The 13,213-nt window shown below is 32.9% G+C and overlaps 1 protein-coding gene across 1 annotated transcript; it reads right to left on the reverse strand.

Annotated features, from left to right (window-relative positions):
• Positions 1-464: 464 nt before the first annotated feature.
• SUVH4 (histone-lysine N-methyltransferase, H3 lysine-9 specific SUVH4-like protein) lies at positions 465-8,490 on the reverse strand. The gene is made up of 15 exons (XM_018119594.2): positions 7,600-8,490; positions 7,384-7,449; positions 7,119-7,187; positions 6,598-6,652; positions 6,352-6,461; positions 5,604-5,780; positions 4,218-4,316; positions 3,702-3,800; positions 3,130-3,179; positions 2,948-3,036; positions 2,426-2,585; positions 2,215-2,320; positions 1,923-2,105; positions 1,091-1,327; positions 465-806 (listed from the first exon to the last, which is right to left on the reverse strand). Exons 1-15 carry the CDS (start codon positions 8,059-8,061, stop codon positions 693-695), a joined length of 2,076 nt encoding a protein of 691 aa, XP_017975083.1. The 5' UTR covers positions 8,062-8,490; the 3' UTR covers positions 465-692.
• Between the last annotated feature and the right edge of the window lie 4,723 nt (positions 8,491-13,213).

Below are 13,213 nucleotides of genomic sequence, written 5' to 3' on the forward strand. Positions count from 1 at the left end.
CTAGTTGGTTGCTCAAAGCCAGAAATAAAGAGTTCGCATGACCTGCAACTGGATCATCCTGAAACGGAACAGAATCAGAGTTTACACATTCCACAGATAACTTTTGATTCAGAAAAAGCCAACCCTGTTCCAACATGCCTTATTGGAAGAACGCTAGTGGCAGCTTGTTCCCTGGCATTCCTCCCTTAACCATCCTTAAGCTGTTTTTTTTAACAGCTTTGTTGGTGTGATAGTGTCTGTGCCATCCCTTCCAATCAACAATGACAGGAACATAAATTGTCTTGGCACTATGATGAATGAGACCTATCTGTTGTCTCAAAATAAGCTTAACAGGTTATAGGGGAAGGCAGATGCCAAAAATAATGATCTATATACACATCTCGAAACAACCATACATAAATGTCTTACAATTCGATATCTATAGATAATACTGCATAAACTATTTGCTATTTCTTTTTCACCAATTCCCTTGAGCTATGATCTATCTGTTAAAATAGATTATATAGTGTATTTTTTCATGTTGGGGGCATCAAGAATTCTACACTTGCAACAAAAATTGGTATCAATAAGACAATAACATCCAGCAGCACCTCATCATACACTAACCCTGGGAAACCAATATATTGTCCACCATTTGTCTGGAAAATAATGGCAAGAATCAGAGCCGATGCATACAATGGCAAATTCAGCACCTAGAATAATCGCTTTCTGCAATCTTCTGCTCCACAGTAGCAGGTCATCCGTTTTACCTTCCCATCAGGACCATAAACGCTATCAAGGGCATAACCATAGTCATAAGTAAGCTCCTACAAGCAAGAATATCAAAATAGAAGTATCCAGTTATTCCAAACTCCAGCCAATATATCCAAGTAATGCAAGAGGGGAAAATATATATAAATCATACCAAGAGCCTATGGTTAATATCAATGGCGCATGAGCCCAAAAATTTAACTCAAGCTCCAAGCAAATTACCATAATATTGTAATGTAATATAGATAAAATTATGTTAAAACCCAGAAAATTGGTATCGAACACCTTCCCAAGAAAATCCAAAGGTGCTCCTACAAACATCAAAGTAAGGAAAAATCACCTGCAAAGGGGGAATGTTGTCTGCTGCAAAGAGCATCACTCGAGCTAGTTTAAAATCCTGATGCGCACTCAGGACACACTGGATAAAGAGGTTAGGCTCACAGCTATGATTGATAAATCTTGCAACATTTCCAAAAGAACCAGCATCAATGCAGAACTCTGGCACACTCTCTGACCTCTGTTCATCATTTTTGTCCATGTTCTGGATCATTGGCAAAGACGCATCTTGTTGCCGCCTCTGTCAAGGAAAACAAAAACATAATAATCATACATGCAAGCGAAAACAACCGATCTATGATTTCAGAGGAGTAAAACTGAATATAGCACAAATCAGAGAAACAGTGTTTTCAATAAAAACAGGTTTCCCGTGAACTCCAATAAAGGTTGGGCCCTTTAAGTTATGATTGTGGATTTAAACTTAACACTTAATGCCTTGCTTTATTTTCCTCCTAAATGGAAAGAACTCAACCATTTCCTTCCTCCTCTGTACCTCTTAAGAAACAGAAAAGTGAGGAATTTTAGCAAACATAAAATGAAAAAAAGGGAGGATAAGCAACGGGACAAATGGAGACGCATTCAGTAAAAGTACTCCTAGAAATTATGAATTATTGTACCTCAAGTGGTATTCCCACTAAAGGACATATCGATGTGATGTGACCTTTGCGTAGATATTACAACAATATACACTTCATAAGTCAGAATGACATAATATTTCGGCAGGGGCAGCTTTAGAAGAAACCTCTTGTAGTTTACTGGCACTAATATACTGAACTAAATATTCAACTTAAAATGCAAAGATAGATGTAATAATATTCTAAAGAGAATAACTATACCTCTCTGCCACCAAGCCCTCTCATAGTTTGCAAGCAATCAATGTCAAAAATGTAATTATTCTCAGACACATTATCCAGTTCTTCTGTCCTCGTGAGTACTCCAATGTATTCACAAACTGGGGCACCAGCAGGTATAAAATCCCATGATCTAACAGCCCATCCTTTCTTTGGAGTACGGAAGACCTGCCAATTCACATCAGTCAGATTTTATTCAGAGATATTTCAACCATAATCCATCATAGGATCAAACAAAGAAATGAGTAGAGTAGTTTTTCTTGCTGGAATAAGAAACCTCCAGTCGATATTTCAATCCTCTCTGAGATGTACGATTCACGCAATTAGCATTACAGCGACATTTTGGACCACATTCAAAAACAATATGCTTGGCTTCTATTAATCTGGAATTGAACAAGGGGAAGAGCACTATTTAGCAAGAAACTTAAATAGTAAGAAAAAAAGAGTATGGTATAAACAATTAAGCCTTCCTATTTCTAAAATTTTACCTGCCACCATCGCGGTGCACATATGGAAAATCAGAACCATTAAGCCTGGCACAAGCACAAGCCTTCGGATCCCAGCAAACTCCCTTGCAATCACATCCAGCAGCATTAGAAGGGAGCTTTATATTTCGTGCAACTTTCATAGACTTGCAATATGTAAAACCTGAAAAACACAGGAACAGGCTGAGATATAGCAATTTATGTATGCACAATATATGGGAGCTAATTCTTTTGTCTACTTCTCAGAATGTATGAAATTGGAGAAAAGGGGTTAAATGATAAGTAAGAGTGAAGAAAAGAGTATCATTAGCATAGCATAAGATGAGGAAAATCAACATATCATTGAACTGAAAAGATTGGCCAGAAGCCAATAAACTCCCAAGTCATGAGAAGAAGCAGATCTCTTCTTGTGGAACTCATATTTACTCGTATAGCCAAAACTCTATCTCCAATAAATTATTGACCACATTGTGAACAAAAATCAAGTCATCATCACTTCAGATAATAAATTTGAAGTAAGCTTACCTGTCGGTGCAACGGGTGGATCATCAACCAGATTAGTTGCTGGAATGGGAACATCCTCTTGACCACCACTTAAGTCCTCACACACCAACCTAAACCAATAAACAATAGAATTGAGAAAGCATAGAAACAAAGATTCAGTAAGCAATAATTCTTATTCTGTAAAAATTAAATTCCTCAAGTACCCGCGAATTTCTGAAGGACACTTGGGAACACGCCCATAGGTAAATTGAACCTATCATAAGAGTGAACAAACATGATCTAAAACAATCAGATCTAACAGGAAATTCCAAATTCCCATAGTAAGAATTTTTGCATCATTTGGTTGAGATCTAAGCATCTTCTCATGACAACAAAGTGTTGCCATAATTTTTTCAGAAGTTCAAAATGCAACTTCAGAAAGAATCATTTATTCCACCAATTATCCCCTCTCCAGTAAAACCTCTTTCATACTCCATGTCAATGAATACATATATATACATTTTATTCTGATTTCAAAAGTCAATCATTGCCATGAATAGGTAGTCCATTCCATCTACACATATCTGGCTTTATTTATTTAAAAAAAAAAATACCACTGCAACCTAGACAATGGTTTTCATCAAACTTGGATGCGGTTAACACAGAAATTCATTTACATGGAAAGCATAACCGAATGATTAGCACCATCTTCAAAGAAATAACATTGTATCCAAAAATAAATTACCTATAGAATATAAGTAATTAGCCACCAATCATAATACAACAGATAGTAAACCTGGCTAGTTGTTAATGTTGGCTGTCCTTCAAGCCGCCTCAATCTATATTTAAAAACGGTAAACCCAGAAATACCCTTCTCTGCCCAGTACTTAACAACCTGCAAAAGAGGAGCACATAATACAATGCATTACATCCTATTGAATCATATGGATAAAGCATCTAAAATTTCCCAAATCAACAAAGACTGATATTTATTATTACCAAAATAAATATAAACTTAATACCCCATACAATAAGAGATGCTTTTCAGAATATTACAACTAAAATAATATTATCATCCAATATTTGTAAAATTAAAAAGATTTTACTAAAAAGAAATGCCACATCTGGCATGATCAAAAAACACAAGGCTAAAATGCCAAGCAGGTAAAAGACAAATCAACATGAAAACTGAAAAGTTTTTACAAGGGAAAACCAGACACTTGAAATTCAATTATTCAACCAGTGGCACATCAGACAAATACAGAATTTGACTCCAAAACCCAAGCTTAAGAATACATCTCAGATAAATTACCTTGTATAAGCCATCATATGTATAAATTTTTCCAGAGTAACTGCTAGCAGATTCATGACCACGAACTACTCTGACAGGCACGCCTTGGTCCACACAGTTCTGTAGTTAAAATCAGGCAAAAAGTAAGTCTACAACATCTAATTAGATGCCATACAAGACACTCCCCACATTCATATAACTGCAAATCAAACATGTCCCAATAAACATGGATGTGTTTTTCTACAAAGACATTAAAGCAAAATTTTACCATTTCATCATCATGATCAGAACTTTTATTTTAATAATTGTTTCTATCTTCAATCCAAGATAAACTCACAAAGCCATTTGACAAACTTAAAAAGTTTAAGATGCACAGAATCTAAAAACTTTTACCTAATCTTGAACTCAAGATATGACAGCTGCACTGTTTGAAAGCATATATGTAGATAGTGATTTAGCCAAATCAGATTGGAGGAAACTTGTACTTCACTAACGGCATTAAAAAATCACTAAAGTTAGAAAACTTGTATATTAAAGAATCACTAAAGTTTTTTTTTTTTTTTTTGAGAATTAAATGTTAAGTTTCATTACTTGATAAAATGCATATACAAAAACTACCCTTGTTGGTAATAGAACAGGATTCACCAGAGTAGAACTTTTTGGCCAGAACCTTGTTCAAGAGAACCTAGACACAACAAAATCACCCAGGATGCATGGTGGGATCAGGAATCACCAGAGTTAGGTAATGGCATTAACATTTTACAGGTTAGTTATGTACTTCACTAAAGTTTTCAAAGTGTATATGTAATTTTTTTCTGCATCAATAGTTCAAAACTCAGAAGTTGAGTTTTCTCCAACCAGGGGAGAATGGAGGATGCAATTTTCCTAGTTGGGAGATCACATTATCTAGGAATTTATTTTATATTTTATGGGTTTAACTGTAACCTTTATATATTTTTAGGATATTATAGAATATTTAGGTTATTTTATGTTAACTAGTATTTTACTTCGTTTACAAACATTAGGTTTTAGGGTTATATTTGGTATTTTACATTTTATTAGGTTTCAGGTTCAGTATAAATACCTATGTTTGGTTTTGATAAGAGTTTGATGAATGATATTTTGACATTGAGATTTGAGTTTATAAAACTGGAGATTTTCAAATTGTTCTTGAGTGTTACTCTTTTGGATTATTATTCTACATCACAAAAATACACATACACACAAAAGAGGCAGCATTTTCATAATCATACCACACCATAATTCTTTGTTTAAAAATTATATCCTGATTCCTGAGTAAGATTAGAAAATTTTGAATATATTTAGCTTCCAAAGAGTAACAAATTCAATTAACAACCATCCAAGAAAGGAGACAATATAAATCAATAACACATTTAGAATTCACACCTTGAGTGCGAGATTACCACGTTCCATAACTTGATCCCGAATTTGACGTTTATTACCAGTTAGGTCATGCCCTCCTTGTCCAGTATAGACAACATCTTCAGCATTATCTAAATCATCCTCATACATGCCCGATAAAACTATAGCTACTCCAAGTGGGAATATATAGTGTTCATACTCCTGCAATTTTTCAACCACAAAAACAGAAAGAATAAATGCGATGGTTGTGGCATAAATATTATCAATACTCTATCATTTCTTTCTTTGATAAACAAAAATAATAGTAACCACTCAATCAGAAAACAACCTAACGAAGGACTCCCCAAGAGCATGCACAAAAAACTTAATTTGGAAGAAAAACAAAAGCCATCTAAAAAATCTAATTGAAATATCAGGAACAACAAACGATTCTGACAAGAGATTACAGAGCTAATAAAACATGATTTCAACTCATTTTCACACATGTTTCCTGTAAGGGATGTTTTACCAAATAAAAACTTCTAATGGTAGCCAACAGCACTCGATGGCAACAAAAAACAAAGTAACAGCAGCAACCCCCTGCACAAACTGGATTCTTTTTCATTTTTTGGGAGGTTGAAAGGCATGTGAGTACAGTTACAATGAGCAGTGTAGAAATGGTAACATAATGCAGTTATAGAGCATCTTTAAATCAAATTAACAATCAATAAAAAGCCAAAGAAATTGAGTTCAATCACTATAACCCCTTTCACAGGAAACATGAATGCATTACCCCTTTCTTGTAGGACTGTCCCATATAATCAATACCATTCAACCAATGGCTATGAAAACCAACAGCAACCATTTCAGCACGAGAATAAAACCGATGACCAACATCAATGCCTGCGATACATTAAGACATCAAAGACAATAGTTTCTTGAACTCAAAACACAATTTTGTAAAGACCATAGGGTTATATATTAGCCAACTGAGACCAGCATTAAAATAACACAACATACATAAGTTCTCACAACCAACCTGGAAGGCTGCCTATAGTTTTCTCAGGATAAAGCACCTCATTTTTCTCCATCATCTACAGATGTTTTAATGTTGAGAAAAAATTAGGGCATATAATATCAAAATAGGTATTAACACTATACCACCTCACTTTTAGCAATGGAACTATGAAAATAAGCCACAGAAATAGAACCAAGAAAAATTTAGAGCATTATCATAAATTCATAATCATTGCTCATTACAATAATAGTTCAACAAAGTTTCCCTATACAGCCAATAAATTATCTACCAATATCAAGGGCGCAAAAATAAACAAAGAATGATTAGTCTGTTACTCTTACAAGGAGCTATTAGACAAATTTTCATCTAGTCCATCTAACCAATATGATTTGAATCAACATAAAAGAGCAGAAAAGACGCAAGTCAGCTATGATGAATTCTTAAACTGTACATTCACCATATACAAAAAAAAAAAAAAAAAAAAAAAAACCACAAAGCTAAAATTCTGAAAAGAACTGGCAGCACATTTAACATTGGCTTGCCTTTGTTATTGCCTTCAAGTCTGGTCGCTTGGCCTTGCCCTTGCCATCACCTTCAGATACATCTCTTTTCTGCATATATTTGTACACTAACATTAAAAAGAATATGCACACTTGGAAGAAAAAATCTAAGTTGCCTTTGTCTTTGCAGGTTGAAGGAGCAAGAAAGTTCGATAAATTATCACCCAAAACGATATATGTTAAAATTGACAGCTTTGAGCCACGCGAGTCATCAGTCAACAAAAAATCAAAGACAACGATAACTTACCTTGGTCTTCTTGCCCTTGGGGGCTTTCTTTCCAACCTTGACCGCTCCGCACCTCTTTTCCTCTTCCTATGAACCACTAAAAAAGATTGAATAAGCAAAAACCTACTAAACCCATCTCAAAAACAAATTTATATAACTAAACCTGAGTACTGAATTCAAACCCAAATTGAAAGCAGCAAATAAGGACCCAAAAACCCAGTGGAAATAGAGACAGACCTGAACAAAGTGAAGATAATGCTTGTTGAACAACCTTATAGTCTCTTTCACTTTAATATGTGCACTCTTCTCAACAACATTTGGAGCATTAGCATTAGTAGTATCAAGTCCCTCTGCAATCTTGGCCGCTCTTTCTACCATTTTCGCCACTTTCTCGTTGATTTTGGGTTCAGTCTCAGGAAGTTTTGGGCTCCCATTTTGAGCATCTTTTAGATTTAGCTTCTCACTCTCCACATTAGCCTTTTTTCTGCTTCTGCCTCCATCTTCCTCCGGGTCCAGGACCTCCACTCCCCGCTTTATCGAAAGCGCCTTCTCAGCTCTTTCTTTGGCGGCCAGCAATCTCGCACTCGCTCTTCGCTGTCCAGACACGTTCTCCTTCTCCGACGAACCTTTCCCTCTTCTGCCTCCGTTTTTAGCCGTTGGTACAGAACTCTCCACCGAATGCGGCGACTGAACCACCATTTTTGAAAATCTGAACAGGAGGGACACGATGACGATGATACCAAGGACCGAAAAGGTGGAATCTAGAGGAGGTAAAGTTAGGGTTAGGAGAGGGAGAGGGAGAGGAAAAGACAACAAAGGATTTAACAGTGAGTGTTACAGGCAGTCACAGCTACGAATCCCAAACTCCCCATTCATTTCAAAAGTAAAAAGGGAAAGGAGGGAAGATGAGGGGTTTCCTTTCATTTCCGAGAGAACCCATAGACCAGAGAAAGAAAGAGGACAGCGAGAGCGAGAGCGACAGAGCTTTGATTAGCCTTTAGATTTTAGTTTTTTTCATTATTATCTTTTAGCTGTTGCGCGCTTCTTCCCTTTCCTACCTTTTTCGTTTTTGACGATCTCTCTCCCTCCTTCCCTCGCCCCGCCCACCATCCCCTTCCCTAATTTCTGTCGGGAGAGAGAAAAGAAGTGGGCCAGATAATGATCCGGTGGATTTCGACATATGTGAGATTGGTTTCCTCACAGGATAATCATTCCCTTTGGATTTTCTTATGATTGCCAAAACAAGTGTACTACACCGAAAATGATGTACTGATTGTGGGTCCTCTTCTGCTCTGCATTTTATGATCATCAAGTGAAGGCCTCGTCATATGCCGTTGATCTACTATGATTTCCGTCTAGTAGTAGCACTATATATAATTTTCTTATCTTGAAATTTTAAATTTAAAAAAATGAGATGTCATTAATGCATGATATTTAATAAAGATTTAATAATACAAAAAGTCTCTAATCAATTTTAACAAATTTAAATAAATTTTATTTTTCACCATTAACCTAGTTTTATATTTTTATTTTAATCTAAATAAACTTTTATATTTTTATTTTAAATTAAATAAATTCTTATCATTAAGAATATGTGATTTATGAAATAGAATAGAGTTGAAATGAGGTAGTCATTACATGAGAATAGAATAAAAAAATAATTATTATATAATTTGATTCATAAGAATAGAATAAGAACTAATATAATAACTTATTCTAATATTTAGTTGGTAAGAATAGTTTTAAGAATAACAAACAAATAAATGATAAATGGTAAAAAATCTTTTTATTATAATGATGAATATTTTTATTTTTAAAATATTAAAAAATTATAATTAAAATTTTAAAATTTAAATATTAATTTTTTATAATTTATAATTAAAGTTTTAATTTAATTTTAAAATATAAAATAGTAATTTTTAGTTTTTTCTTTTTTTTTGTGTTTATTCATTTTAGTAATTTCATATTTTGTCTTTTCTTTATTCTCAACAGCCACCCATCGAAGATGTGGTCGGCATAATAGAGCGTCGATCTGGCATACTTTGTGGTTGGATTTGGTCGTTAAAACGCTAGATTGATGTTTCCCACGATCAGATCTAATCATGGAGTATCAGATTTAATTGTGAGATCTAGTCAGGAAACGCCAAATCCGACACTTTTCATAGTTGATTTGGTTGGAAAGTGCCAGATCAACACTCTTCATGGCCAAATTTGGCTAGGGAGTGCTAAATTTATGCTTATCAAGACCGACATCGATGTCATCACTATTGTCGCCTCTGCTAACCTCAGATGACAGAGGGAATGTAAAGAGAGAATGAGAGAAAGAAGATGGGCAGAGAAAGAAATAAAAAAATTTTATATTATGTAGGAGTAATTTTTGAAATTTTAAAGGGGTATTTTCATCTAATTTAATTTTTTTTCTATTTGCACTAGCTCGAAATAGCCATGATCGAAGGGGCCTCGATAATGGTTATTCTAAGTCCTCTTGGAATAGCTATTTTTAGGAATGACCATTCCATCCAATTAAATGCATTTTTTGGATTAATAATAGGAATAAAGGGGATGGCTATTCCATTCCTTTAACCAAACACGTTATTATGGTTAACAATGTGACATTAATTTGCATAGCATGCTGACGCATCATAATAAATGATGATGTGGTATGATAATATGGTCATATGGCATTTTTCACATTTCATGTGACATAAAATGACAAATAACAGTTAACCAATCATTAATTATAAGAGTTTATTTAACCTAAAATAAAGAATATGAGTTTGATTGAACATTATAAAAGAATAAAGATTTATTTAAATTTTTTAAAATAATTTAAAGACTTTTTGGAACATTATATCTTTAATAAATTAAAAATTGAGTTTGAATCTACTTTCTTTAAAATGTTTTTACAAAATGGCATCATACGTGTAAAATATATAAGTTAATTGTAAGTCAAATTTGTGCACATTGTTATTTATGAATGACGGGGGATAAGGTACTCAATCTCGATTAAAAATTAACACTTAATATTTAAACCCGATTATTAATATTTGCAAAAAACTTGAAGCGGCATATTAAATTATAAATAACATGGGTATCTGTTGTAAAGCTCAATCCCAAAATAAAAGATAATTTTATATATATTATTAATAAAATTTATATTAATAAATTAAAGTTAATTTATAAAAAGTTAAACCAAAGTTTGAAGTCATTTTTTGAACAATTAACGAATTTTAGTAAGTACAACATTAATTACAAGCAATTTACAAATAAAATAATAGTAAATAAAATTAATTTTTAATATTAGAATATATTAGTTATAACCAAATTTAGATAATAAATTCTCTATAATCATTAATAAATTAATAATATATATAAATAAATTACATAGAATTGCGAGAATTTTTTAGTATATTATGTTTTCTTTTTCTTTCAAATGAATTACAACATCTTGGATTCTTCAAATTTGAGAGTTTTTTTCCCTTTTTTTTAATTTCAATTGGATTTCATCATCCATTTTAGTTGTATGGGACTTGTTGGATTGCCATTGCTGGGGATTGAACCTGGGTGACAGATAAGAATACTTACCACTACACTAATACTACAACAACTTGTTGATATTTGTTCCCTATTTCCTTTTATCAAAGTGAAAGTCATGCACATTGTGGAGTGTAAGTAAAAATATGCCAAATTGTAAATACTTAAAATCTAAATATGTTATTAAGAGCCTGTTTGGCCTGATTTTTTTCTAACTTAAAAGCTATTATGAAGCTCTTATGAAAAATAATAGCTTTTAAAATTAAGCTAAAGTTATTTGGTAAATTTCCTTTTATAAGTTTTTTTTAATAAGTTATAATTTTTGTTAAAATTATCATAGAAGGTATTTCTTTTTGTTGATAAGATAATATTGTAATTATTTTTAACAAATGAGGATATTTTATCTCAAAAAATAAAAATTCTCTTATATTTTTAAAAAATGAGAAGAAAAAGCTCCTACTTGGAGCTTTTTTTTAAGCTCTTTTTTTAAAATTTTTGTTTCTAAAAAAAATTATTTTTTTGCTTTTGCTTTTAAGAGATAGATAAGCTGAAAAAAAACTAAGCCAAACATGCATTAATTGATTTTTTAATGATAAATTTTTTTTTATTTTTTTCCTTTACTTCAATATCTTCATCTATGATTTGCATATTGCATATATTACGAAATCTTACGTCAAGGTAAAAGAAGATTCTTGGATTTATAAACGTGGATGTTGCACATCTCAATGTGTTAGCTTTTTGGGTAAAAAAGTAATAATCTCATGACAAAATATTGTTAAAAGTAACTCAAACTCAATTTTGATGTCACATCAAATGCTCCAACAAGTGGAGTAAGCAAGATGACTCAACTTGTGAGGGTATCGCAAGTTCAAGTGGAAAAGAATATCATAGAATCTCATATCAAATAGGTAAAACAGGGGTCTTGAATTTATAAATGTGAATATTGTACACTTCATAAAATTAATCTTTTAGATAAAGGGTATGTGTTATAGTTTAATCTTTTTTAAAAAAATTATTGAAAAAGATCATTTTGTGATTGATTAGTCTTTACATATTATTTTTTTTATCATTGTTACAAAATAATTGGAAAAAAGATTTAATTTTAATTTAATGTTTGCTTAATTAGGTTGCGTTTTGGCTTACAACTTAAATAAATGGGCACCTTGATCACTTTTGTCAAGACTCGGCATTCTCCTCGAGCCTGTGATAACCGCCGCGATGTCTCGATTGACATTCCTTACTCGGAATGCCAGTCAAAACCTCGCAAGGCTTTCGCATCAGTTTTACTTCTCCCTTGTGAGCAACAGTTATTAAATATCATGTTTTAAAGGAATATAAACTAATTTCAAATAAAAAACAACCAAAAAGTAATTTCTACTACATAAGGGTATTTTGGTCATTTTACCCAAAAATTTCAAAACCTGGTAAAAATATAATATACAAGTAATAAGCATCCATTTCATGTCTAAAAATAAGTTTCGTTGTCTAATTCATCAATTTAAAATGAAATTATAGCTATTCAAATTAAATAAAAAAATTTCATAAAATATTCCATTTTTTATAAAATAATATTTATAGAATTTTGCGTAAATAATTTTTATAGCGTAAAAGCAAAATAAATTCATACATACAGTGGCACACGTAGCCAAGTATACAAAATATTCTACAATGACATGTGGGTCCCAAAATAACCAAAATAAACACAACTGTAAACCTGCGATTTCTAAAGGTGCGAATCCAACAGCAAACCATCGACAAAATCGGCGGTCTACAGATTTTCCTGAGTCTGAAATGTGTGAAAAGAGGGTGGTGAGTTTTTATAAACCCAGTGAGTAAGCAAAGTTCATCTACAACGTCTAAAACTGAGTAAATGGAGACAATTTAAAATATCTCATCATAATATGATTCATAACATCAAATCTCATTTCATTTCATATAAATCAATTTCATTTCGTAAAAATCAACAAGGCTTATGATTCTCGTAAAACCTTGGCTCGTGCCAAGATTTGCACTCGGTGACACCTTACGTCGGGGATCCAACTGAGTCCGTCAAGGCTGTTAAAATAACATATGAGTATAAAACTCATTCTTTTACATTTAAAAGCACAGCTGTTCCTTGGCATTGGACGAGTTTCACCCTCACGTGGTGGTTCGGCGTAAAGTGAACTCTAACGTTACCTTAGGAGATACCATCCCCGCCTCTCGTACCAAAGTAAAATATAATGGGGTTTATCGTGCCCCTCTCATAGGCTGGTCCATGAAAACCCGCCCGCTGCAGTAAGCTAATCAAATAACCCACTAATTCAATAAAAATCTC

Source organism: Theobroma cacao, chromosome 4, assembly GCF_053813885.1.
Source record: "Theobroma cacao isolate CCN51 chromosome 4, ASM5381388v1, whole genome shotgun sequence".
Taxonomy (NCBI): Eukaryota; Viridiplantae; Streptophyta; class Magnoliopsida; order Malvales; family Malvaceae; genus Theobroma; species Theobroma cacao.